The following is a 12,494-nucleotide window of genomic DNA, read 5'->3' as shown; positions in this document are numbered from 1 at the left end:
TAGGTAGATACCAATATCAGCAATATCAAAAAATAAATATTTACTTTTGGTAAGACTTATTTTATAATTTAATGATGAAAAGGAAAGTAATTAGTAATACGTTATTCATTTATTAAAATATTTGAAACCTAATGTTTACTAAATGTTATTTAATTAATTTACTAATTAATTTCAAATAAGTTTTAAAAAAGCGGGCAAGTGGGTACCGTTCTGCTGTACATTAGGGGGTGGGGCGGATCTCGAACTAGGGTAGGTTAAATTTGAATGCAATGGTAGGTATCGTTGTATACGAAAAACGATTCTGAACGAAGATGATTTGTCAGCCTAGGATATAATTTCCAGTGGTTAGTGAAAAATGTGGTTTATGTTTTAATGACCTGAATACACTAAAATTTAAGCTCTTTTATAATTATTGTAAGCTAAACTCATAAAAAATCTTGTATTAAATTTTCAACTCTTAGTTACCTATATAAACATTTTTATGAATTATACCTACGAAATAATTTGCAAATATTCATAATTTTTACGAATTTTTGTCAAAATTTGAACTTCAAATGCTAATAAAAAAAAATTGTACCTATGTATTCTTATAGTTTTTTAATCACTATAAGAATAACATATGAGGAACTTTGTATAAAATTTTCAAGTATTTTGATTGGGCCAAAAAAATTTTATCGACATTTCAAAAAAAAATTTTCAGAAAAATTGAAAATTTCAGTTGTCTATAAATAGCTCAAAAAAACTCAAAATATTTTGAAAATTAAATCATGTAAGGAAAATGTCAATCTAAATAACTGGTAAAATTATCAAGTATCTACGACTTATAATTTTTGAAAAATAACAAATATTTAAAATCGTTTGAGGATAAATCATTATCGTTACGCGATTTCGTAAAAATTTAAAATTCAAACGCACTTAAAACATTTCTTATAATGATGCTTCGAGTTTTCTCTATAGATACTTGAAGAAAAACTTATGGAAAACTTAGTGTTGTATTTTCAATTCTTAGTTATTAACACAAAAATTTTTATGATTTTTCAACTTCAAAATTACTTGCAAATTTTCGCTTTTTCGACAGATTTCGTAAAAATTTGAACTATAAACGCTTATAAAAAAAAATTGTGACTAACGATTTTTAATTTTTTTTAGCTACAATAAGAACAACTCATAAGGAACCTTGTATTAAATTTTCAAGTGTTTTTGGTCATCCAAAATTTTTTTACCGACACTTCAAAAAAAAATTCGCATAAAAATCGAAAATTCCAGTGGTCTATAAATAACTAAAAAAAAGTCAAAAATTTTTGAAAATTTAACTGTATATAGAGAACACTAATATAAACATTTGGTGAAAATTTCAAGTATTTACAGTGATTAGTTTTTGAATCACAACCATATAAAAAAATCGATTCGGTCGAAAGCTGGTTTTGTGTAAAAATTCCCGTTTTTCGGTCATTTTTTTTTTTGTTTTTCTCGATTTTTTTGAAAACTGTTGGAAAATGTTTACTTTTTTCCTCTATAATGCACCAAGGATATTCATTTTGCCATCAGAAACCACCCCCGAAGTTTGAAATTAAAGCATTATTTCGACTAATTATGCTGTAAACAGATACACAAAAAAAAAAAACAAAACAAAAAAAAATACACACATCATTGTAAAATCAATACATTCATCACTCCGTTCAGAATCTAAAATATGAATGCTGCTTAACTTTTGACTGCATGTAATAATCAAATAGGTACTGTCTATTGCTTAGTTCGACATAATTATTGATTTTTTTTTTTTAAATTGTTATTTAAAATATTGTTATACCTATTGTTATAGGTACCTAACGGAATTTTTTTAAATATATTATTTTTTTGACGATAGTTAAATACTTAAATAAGCTATTTTTTTTTAATATTGTTATATATTATACCGAACTTTTTAGGTTTAAGAGTTTTCTACAGCGGACTTTTATGCCTCAGCCTTTTTTACTCCAGACTTTTTTTTACTGCAATTCGAAAAATCTAAGCCAAATTATAATATAAGAATAATCATTTTATAAAAAAAAAAAATTATTGTAGTATGAAAAAATCAGACTCGACTGCTTAATCCCTATAAATTGAAAAGTATATTTGTATTATATACTTATATATAGTTTACCTATGTATGTATACTATTTACAATATACACTATAATAGTATTATTTGCTGTCATCACCATTTAAACTATAGCACGTTTTACTATCATGGTGTGGAACTAGCAACAAATTAGTCGATGGAAACATCGACAATTAGATCTATAATTGTACAATATGTATCTTCTGACCTTATGTTTAATGTTTATAGTTATAATTGTATAGAGGATATTATATAGTACTAAATATGTGGCTATGTTTTCTTTGTTTAATTTTCATTAACACCAAAATAATTTATACAGAAATATTATGAGAAATATAATAACTGCTAATTTATGTGCATCTTTGTCGATTATTAAAAATAATAATAATAAATTAATCAAACATAGGTTTAAAACCTGCTCCGCTATGAACTATTTCAATGAAAAAAAAAATCAAGATAATCGGATTTCTGAGAACATGCGTGACAATGATTTCCATTTCCATTTTCATATATATATATATATAAATATAGTCGCACCCATATTTTTATTTATACTACACCTATGCGCGGAGTTGCATCTGCATATACGAAGGTGCATATACAAAAACCAGTATTTTTTTGGATGTATTTTATAGGCGCGAGTATACTGTATGCATAAAAAAAAAAAAATAATACATAAAAACTTTCGAAATACCGGCTTGAGAGACACACGATGCGTCGATAAGAGCGCCATTGCCGTCCACGGTCTTCCGAGGTCTTTGTCTTACGTTTTTACATATTACTAGATACCTCAAGTTTATCCTATTGGCTATTCTAATAGGTATACAAAAAGAAAAACTGGTTTATGTTTAAAAGTAATATTATACACTTCCAAGAAACACACACTACAGCCTAAACCGTGCGCCTAGTTATGTACAACTATATATACAAGTTTAATAGGTAGGTCTATCTATTATATATTATACATATTATAATACATGGTTGGGCTTAGATGTTATATTAAAATTCCCTGTCAAAGTAACGAATGGATAGTTAAAAAAATGATATACCTATATGTATATGAGGTATTCTCAGTATTCTTTTCTTTTTTTTTTTAAATCTGTTTTGGAAATACTTGTTTTGAAAATGAATTAATGCATTCACACGTTAACATTCTTTCGCAGAAAAAGGAACAAAAAAACCTGCCTACCTATCCTACACAATCATTTTTTTACAGTATTTGCTCCTCAACAAATTATTAAATACATTCGATAAAACGTTTCGACAAACAAATATTAATTATTAAAATCGTAGAGATATAATACGTTTTGAAAAAAAAAACAGTTCTGTAAGTACATTGTGTGTGATAATTCATCTGGAATATGTTTCAACTGTAAAAATAATAATTGAATAATAATATGGTCTATGAGTTAAGTACTTTTAACAATATAATATTTAGTGACGTATACCTTTTTAGTTATATTTTAAGTTGTTTGCAGATTTGCAGTAAAAAGTGTAACTTTGGAGTGAAGACCAAAATCAGTGGAACCAAATCTTGGAACTGAAACCTTTAATAATATTTTTTTAGAACCAAAAATGACATTTTAATGTTCTTTCAATTTCAAAATCCAATAGATTCTATACATATTTAAAATGAATAATAGTAATAACAAGATTCATACATAACTAATAAATATAAAATATTTAATTATTAATAGTTTTCTCATGTTAAGTTAAAGTTTGAAAGCCGCACACAATAGATAAATTAAAAAAACCGACTTCAAAATCGTAAAACATGCCTAAAATCTACATAATATGAAAAATTACAATAAATCTTACCAGAATTATCTATTACTATATATTATACTAAATTATAAATAATTATTATAATATTTTGGAAATAAAATCATCATATCCATTCTTGAACAATTAAAGTGTTTCTTGATAAATTTTAAGTACCACAATTTATTAATTTTACTTTTTAAAAAAAAAAAAAACTTGTAACTTTTTATTATGCACAATATGCATAGTTTTAAAAGACGGATATGAGATTGTCTCTGAAAACGTATTGTTAACTTCAAATTTTGTTTTTAGTATTTTTTTTTTTTTTATCTAAAACCACTATGGCACTATAAAACACTCGGGAAAGCGAAAATTATTAACTTCCAGTAACCGAATTTAACTTGACCTAAAACGCGGGCAGTCAACTTGTCCAAGTATGTCAACAATTTATTGAAAATCTAGAAAATTTAACAAGAAATTAGCTACCTACACTCTACAGTAAAAGTTGTTAACCGTTAAGCGAAGAGTTAAGTTTTTTTCGCTGAATAAAATGTAGTTCTAACTTTCAAACTAGTACATCTTAAGTCCCTATAATTTAAGTAATTAGTTTAATACAACTAATTCATGCATATTATGAAACTGATTTATTCGTTCGTTTCGAAAGCTGATATCGCATAGTTTATACTTTACAATAATACCATGATTTTATATCCGTAATATGTCTATAGTTATAAGCTATAATATATTGAGCAAATACATGTTACCACACTAGACGTTGTAGGCAAAAAACATCAATTAGGTAGTAATTTTCTAAATCCTAAGAACTAAGAAGCATACACCTATTAGTTATTATGTTTCCGACAATTGATGTTCCTTTGGTTTGCAGGATGACGCGACTATGTGCCATGCTTCATATGGGCTCTTACCAAATCTTATTTTATAGTTATTTAGTGCCCATAATGGGTAGAAAAACTAAAAATAAAAGGAATATATAACATAGACGATGACCATTAGGTATTTAGGTAGGTACCAACGTCGTCGTTGTCTTTGACTAAAATCTAAATTTTAACAAATACATTTATACACAGTCCCATTGACAGTAGTGCTTTCAGTCTTTTACAGAAAAAATAATAATGTTGAAAACAGGACGTTTTATAATATTATAACAAGAATAGGTTCAACGTTATCTATTTTTACGTAGTATTTTTTTTTTTGTTTATTATTGCTACGAGCCAAGAGCTATATGATGTTAATTGTCATTTTTCATATAAGTATGGGATAGTAAATCCGTAAATGTGCGTCAGAGATAATTTAATAATACATTAATTATATATATGTATAATATCACATGAATAATACCGGTAGTGTTCGAATAATTGAAGGGACACACACACACATAAGAGACGAAATTCTTCAATTTTTTTTATGTATTTTCAGAGCACTCTTTATTTTTATTAAAACGGTTGATATGTTTCTTTACAAAATATTATTTTTATAGTGGATAGTTTATGTAAGCAATTTTTTTATTCCGCGAAATTTTATTGAATGCAAGTACCTATTAAAAATCAATTTGACTGATTAGGACGATTAGGTATATAACTTATTATTATTTTGATTTATGTTACCGCTACTGCAATTACATCTAAGGAATACGATTTAAATGCAGTTTAAAAAATATAAATTTATATGGATTACATTTAATAGGTAGTAAAATGTTCATTAATTACTATATCAGGCGACAGGTGCATTGTTGCATACTGAAATCGCATTTGTACCTATTATTATCGCGCACTCAATGCAGTTGTCGTTATCGGTTAATTACCTACAATTATATCATTTATTTGAATAGTGCATGCATATAATATATGGTGCTCGAATCTGATAATTGAAAATAAGGGCTCTTATAAATTAAAAAAAAAAAAAATTAGCGTCCATTAAAATAATTGAACTTAGTTCAAGTTGTGTTTGGTGTGGGGAACAATACTAGTAGGTCAGTAACAACTACTTGAAAGCAATTAAAATAATCGATTTTTTGAAGAATGTAATAGGTAGGTAGGTAGTTAATAAAAAATGATATGATTTATGAGGGCCAAGAAATAGCTATAGATTAAATAAACTTCATTTAATCTGTATGAAAGTATTATAGTCTTAATACTTATTGTCAATTGATCCAATTATTTAGTGCCTATGACTATGGTTCAAAGGCCAAAATGTGCGTATTTTAGAGTTCGTTGATTTACAATTTAAACACGAAAATATTGAAGTTATACACAGACATTAAATTATCCGTATATTATAGTATTATAATAAAATATTAAATAATCTAATACATAGTTATAATTCATAGACTAGGTATGAGTAAAAAAATAATTTATAATACTAATTACTATCTAACACAATTTTGGAAAGTTGTATTTGCCTAATAACAAAAATAGGTAATTTCAAACTATTGTTATTCCATATTTGTATTGAAAAATAGTAACATCCGTTTATAATAATTGTTCAATGTACTTATGTACATAATAAATATGATAATTGCAGCTGTTCCGTAATTATTATTGTCATTACAATATTATAAATGATTAGCGGTTCTTAGTTAACTACCTGTTACCAAATTTTTTAATGAGTATCAAACTCATAACATTCATTAACAACACTCCTTTTATAATTTATATATATTTGTTCCTGATATAATATTGTACTGACAAAAATCAATTTTATTTCTATACAATGTAATTCCATTTTTTATATTATTTTAATTAAATGCCAAATATTCTTTAATAGTTTAAAAATGTAGATAATTTATCTTCATTTTCTTGATAAATTAATAATTGACACATTTTTAAAGCTAACTATTATCCCTTTTTAAAATACATACAGAATATTACAATTATTAATGTAATATTAAATTTGTGTTGTCTGAAAGGTGTTAATAACCACCACTAAACCTCATATCAAAATATTAGGTTAGAATTAACACAACTGATGGTCAAATATAATTATAGATATATTATAGATGGAGTGCACACTGTGTGTCCTCTATTTCCTGGCAACCTTGTTAGAAAGAGATAGCCAATACAAGTAATAAGATTTAAAGAATATGCTATCTTTTTCTATAAATGTTATTAACTTCTTACTTTTTCTCTCTCTTGCTACTAGTGGTTATAGAGACTTATGCCGTTTTTTCTTACCATCTTAGCTCTCTCTTTTTTCTCTGGTAACAGACTATTACTAGTATTACTATATAGGTCTACAAATACAACAGGAAAGAAAAAAATGTAAAACTCAAATATAATAAATAAGTAATATATTTTTAAATAAAAATTGAATAATTTCATACATCACAAGTAGTTTAATTGCACAATACACCTATATTGATACTTGATGATGACTATTATTATTTTAAAGAATAATACAAAAAATAAATTGTACAAAATGTAGTTTATAAAAAGGTTTCTACAATTTTGCATTTTCAATTAAATGTAATAATAAAATAAAGTTAGACATTACCATGAGTAATAATAATTTGTTAATAAGTGACACCGTTTTAAGACTAATATGGAGTATTTTTTGAAATGGTTTAAACATAAAAAGAAATGAGTATAAGGGATACAAGGAAAAGATGATGTCTCAAAGGTATTTTTTTCTAAATGTGTTACTATGAACCAGTGCTTGAATAAAAGAAGAACAGAATTCCTCCTCTTATAAAAAATATCATGCATACTTTTATTAATTATGTCTCATAATTAATACAACACTTAAATATTCAAGTAAACACATTTTGTTTACACTTTTACATCCTTTTTTTTTTTTATATTTTTTAAATTCAAGCACTGTTGGTAACACAAAGAATATAATAAAAGATAAAATATGTGATTTATTGTAATTGTTTTTAAGTTTCGAAGTGCAATAATTACTTACAAAAAAGTAATATCATATATTTAATTGGATTAAAATTAAATATTATGGCCATCAATATTAAATATTAATTTAATTTTACACTAATTAAAAAATATAATAAAAAAAAGTCATGTAATACAATATAGCTATAAATATATGTTTATTTTTAATTTATGTCTGTGAAAAATATAATAAAATTGTATTTTAACATATACTATGTTAAAATACAATAGTTGGTTAATTTTATGAATAAGTTTATCTATGAGTATAATCATTTAACATAATTACATTAAAAACAAAAAAAAAATGTTGGGGTAATGTTTATAATTAAGAGTAAAATTCATGATTTTGTTCATAAAATGTAAATTAAACTGAAGCTCCAGTCAAAAGCTTCTTGTCAAAGAGGAACTCACCAAGAGCTCCATGTGCTTCCAACATCTTACCAAGATTAGATATTTTACCAGCCAAGTCACGTTGACCTTCATATTGTTCAGTTAAGAAATCACCAGTTAACCAATCAACCAACTGAAAATAATTAAACAAAATCCATATATTCAAATCTGTTTAAATGGGTAAAAATGGGAATTATAGTTATTTAGTATAATGGAACTGGGTTAGTCTAATAGTAATTATTGTACAGTATTTATTTTTATTAGTAATAGAACATGGCAATGTATACTTAATACGAGTATTTAACACATACCTAACTACTTACATTTACTTTAATAAAATATAAGTAGAGAATAATTTAAGACATTAAGTTAGTTGATAATGAATGTAAGAGATACGTGTTTTTATTAATGAACAAAGAAAAGAAAATCATGTCAAGTTTCTTATTTGTATACACTATATATTATTAATGCGTATACAATTTAATTTAACCATACTTTTTATGTTATGTTTTCCTAAAATATATATTGTTTGAATATTAATTTTATCAATACAAATAATGAACATAATATTGTGCAACAATGTGATATAAATTAACAATGACAAATAATGACTGCTTTAGAAAATGAAGTAAACACAAAACACTTGTAGAAAAGGTAATTATTTTAATGTATAGAGGTAAATTAAATACTTAAACCAAAAATACAGCAAAATAATATTTATGTAAAACCATTATTAATTGTCCTGTTAATAGTGGTAATAAATTTAATGATAAGAACATAGGGTATATTTTATAAAGAAGTCCATTTATAAGTATTCTATTTAAGATGTATACACCTTAAATAATGAGCTTATAGCATGGCATATCAAATCAGTTGTGATAAATAAAAAATGTTAACAAAAGAAAAATTATTGGTAATAGTAAAATTTTAGCTTATTCTGATGATAAACCAAGGGTTTAGAATATTAGTCTTGATAATTTATTAGCTAAATTCAAATATTGTCATATTTTATTTGACTTATCTGGTCAACCATAGGCCCAGAAAATTTATAATGTAACATATATTATGAATAGTTATGAATAGGGCTAGGATTTATATGCATTTGCATGTTTTTTTCCTTAAGTCCAAATTTAATGGTTGTCAGATTTGTCCACGATTTGGCTTATTCTCGTTTAAATAGAACCAATTTATTTTTGCATATTTTTGCATATTTTGAACACAATGCATATAATTGCATATTTATAGATTTTTGGAATTTTGACTTTTTTTAGCTTAAATTTTCAAATTTTTATAATTTATTGTTAATTTTAAATGGTGTTTTTTTCATAAAATCGATAATTTTTGGTTTATCCGTCGAATTATTGTAAATATAAAGTATAACTATTATCTATCTAAGAAATCGATATTGATTAACTCCAGGATTAATTGCATTATTTAAAATATGCACAAATAACCTCGTGTGATGTGGAAAGGAGTTTTAGTCAGTATAAATCTATTTTACTTTCAAATCGCTGGATGTTTGTATTTGAAAATTATTGAAACAACACATTATAGTAGCATGTAATAATGATATAATATAAACTAATATTTAATATTTTAATGTAATAATAATACAATTTTGAATTATGATAAATAATAATACTCTAGAAATAATAAAAATTTGTTTTTGCATATTTTGGTAAATAAAATGCATATTTTACAATTTTTTATTGCATATAAATCCTAGCCCTAGTTATGAACTATAATTTTAAAAATATTTGTCATCTAAGTAATTTTCCAAACATTAACAAAAACGATAATGAAGGATAGAGATATCATACTTAATGAAAATCAAGATAAACAAAGGTTTTGAAATTATATTCTGTATGTATTAATCTATAATTTAAAATTAAAATAATGTTTGATTTATTATAAGGGAATTGTTCTAAGATAAAAATGGTATCTTTGTGTTAACAGTACTTAAAATGTACATACAACTAGTTAAACTATTTTTAATAAGTCTTAAATTTGATATATTTATTTTTGTGATTAGCATTTTATACCTTCTTTGTTAATGTAATACTTAAAACAGTATTGTATAATAGATAATAAATAATTAATATAGTTAAGAGTTAGCGTAATAAGTTAATTATTAACAATGATAACATATTAATTAATATCCAAGTACTATTCATACATATATTTAACTATTAATATTAAGACTCAAGTGATCTTAGAAACACTCAAATTGATAAAGCCTTAATGACGAATCAATAAAGCATTTGAAGTATTATTTTGATAAAAAAACTCTTTCATTCATTATTGTTTTTTAAAATTAATAATATGTCACGTAACACTGATAAAATAAAAATACTACTCACATGATAATCATTGAAATCTTGTCCATCACGTCCAGGTTCCTCACATGTGGTAGCAATATCTCTTATCTTACGTGTAACATGAGCTTCCAATTTTAAAGCATCCTTCAATGCACTTAAGCCATCAGCCCAAGTTTCAGACAAAGGTTGCTATAAATAAATATAATATATAATAAAGCAACTAATTAAAGTTATATAACATGGGTTATAGACATATTTACATACAGGGTCACGGATTAATTGACTGATATCTTTGGTCAAACCTCCTCTCATCAACAAATATCCAATAATTTTAATAGCATGGTCACGTTCTTCACTGGCACTATCAAAGAATATTTTTGCAAATCCAGGACGATTCACTGTGTCCTTAGAAAAATGTGCTCCCTAAAAAACACACAATACAAGAACATTTATAAAACAGTTTTATTTCCAATTACATGTTTTGATCTCTCACTGATTGTACACAATACATTTTTTAGCGTGTGTAAACCAATAGACAATCAAAAATAATTAAACAATTTCTAATCACCATTGCAAAATATGTCATTGCTGCAGTGAGTTCTTCCTGGACTTGTTCTCTCATTTTTTTCGTACACGGGTTAACCATGGTGATCCAATCGTCTGGAATTTGTACCTGAGGCAGTTTACCTGAGAAAGAAAAAAATTACACATTATACAATCGGCAAACGCGTAGCTGGCGATCTGTAGCATTTTAGATCCGTCGCGAATTAAACGGATAATGACTACAATATACTTACAGGTCATTTTTCCGTGCGCCTCTTGGCTGGACACGAAGAGAACGGCTGCCACACAGAGCAGCGAGAGCTTGAACATGATTCTTGTGTTGTGCGGACGAATACGCGATAACACGGGCAGGACGACGACGTCGTTGAAAACTTAAGACGCAGACTGAAACGAAGAACAAAAAAAAACGAATGTAGCGACTACAGCTGCAAACAACTACGGAATAATGATAATAATAATAATATTATAATAATAAATTGTGCGCAATGGACGGGGGACGGAACGTCGGCGACGGCGGGTCGCGGAATACGTCGAACGGCGGCCGCGGCGGCGACGACGACAATGACGGGCAGACGGTAATTATAAATCGTATTTTATATGTCTGTGTGTGTGTGCGTGTTATTATTCTAAGAAATTATTATAATGTGTTGTGTATTAATAATAATAATATGTTTTTTTGTTCTAAGAAAGCAATAATAACGCAGGGAGAGAGGAGGCGGGGCAAAGAAATGCGGAAAGTAAAAATAATACCTAATAACAACAACAACAACAACGTTTAAATCTCGTACCGAAACCCTGTGGCTACCGGGACGTGTTCGTTATTGTAATACCTGAGTGTTGTAGTGTTACGCTACTGTGATTTCTATTTATTTAATTTTTTTTTTGGAAAAACGATGAAAGTCGTACCTGGTCCAGAGAAAAAGTGTACTGACGGGCACGCGAACGACGGAGCTGCAGCGGGCGAATAATAGTACCGACTCGCGACGGAAGGTTGACACACAATGCAGTCGCACGACGGCGGGGATTAATAACACACCGTAATCGGTCGGCGCTCGTTATCAGCAGGAGTCCGCGTCCGCCCCGCTCCGGCCCGCGTTCGATTCGTTTCGGACGCCGCCGCCTGTGCCGATCGCGCCCTCCGCCAGCCGGTCGGCGCAGTCGCCGGGGAGCGGGGCGGGGGATGCACCTGCGGCCCGTGTCCTTCCCGCGCCGCCGTCCCCCTCGGTACACTCCCTCGTCCCGCCGACGAAATCGCCGAGGACCCCCGCGGACTACCTTACCCACACGTAACAATACGTTATCCGTCATCAATCATCATCCTTCGCCGTATTTTATTTTCTTTCCGTCGTCGATTTTTTTTTTTTTTTTGTTTGCTTTGTTAATCAGCTCCGACGACACAGCTGCTGGCGATAACGCGCCGCAATAGTTATTTTATAGTCGTCCGCCGTCGTAAAACGCA

General features: G+C 27.7%; 1 protein-coding gene across 1 annotated transcript; it reads right to left on the bottom strand.

Moving 5' to 3' along the window:
• Positions 1–7,151: 7,151 nt before the first annotated feature.
• On the bottom strand, positions 7,152–12,108 carry LOC114127725 (ferritin subunit). Its single transcript, XM_027992045.2, has 6 exons — positions 11,942–12,108; positions 11,269–11,419; positions 11,040–11,158; positions 10,736–10,894; positions 10,514–10,660; positions 7,152–8,286 (listed from the first exon to the last, which is right to left on the bottom strand). The coding sequence occupies exons 2-6, from the start codon at positions 11,342–11,344 to the stop codon at positions 8,128–8,130; spliced, it is 660 nt and encodes a 219-aa protein (XP_027847846.1). The 5' UTR covers positions 11,345–11,419; positions 11,942–12,108; the 3' UTR covers positions 7,152–8,127.
• Positions 12,109–12,494: the final 386 nt, after the last annotated feature.

Source organism: Aphis gossypii, chromosome X, assembly GCF_020184175.1.
Source record: "Aphis gossypii isolate Hap1 chromosome X, ASM2018417v2, whole genome shotgun sequence".
Lineage (NCBI taxonomy): Eukaryota > Metazoa > Arthropoda > Insecta > Hemiptera > Aphididae > Aphis > Aphis gossypii.
The sequence above is the reverse complement of the archived record's forward strand: the minus strand, read 5'-3'. Positions and strand labels throughout refer to the sequence as shown.

Coding starts and splice junctions, on each gene's coding strand:
- LOC114127725 (XM_027992045.2), bottom strand. CDS start 11,344: ATGTTCAAGCTCTCGCTGCTCTGTGTGGCAGCCGTTCTCTTCGTGTCC. Junction 10,895..11,039: donor CAATGACATATTTTGCAATG/GTGATTAGAAAT, acceptor TGTGTTTTTTAG/GGAGCACATTTTTCTAAGGA. Junction 10,661..10,735: donor GTCAATTAATCCGTGACCCT/GTATGTAAATAT, acceptor ATTTATTTATAG/CAACCTTTGTCTGAAACTTG.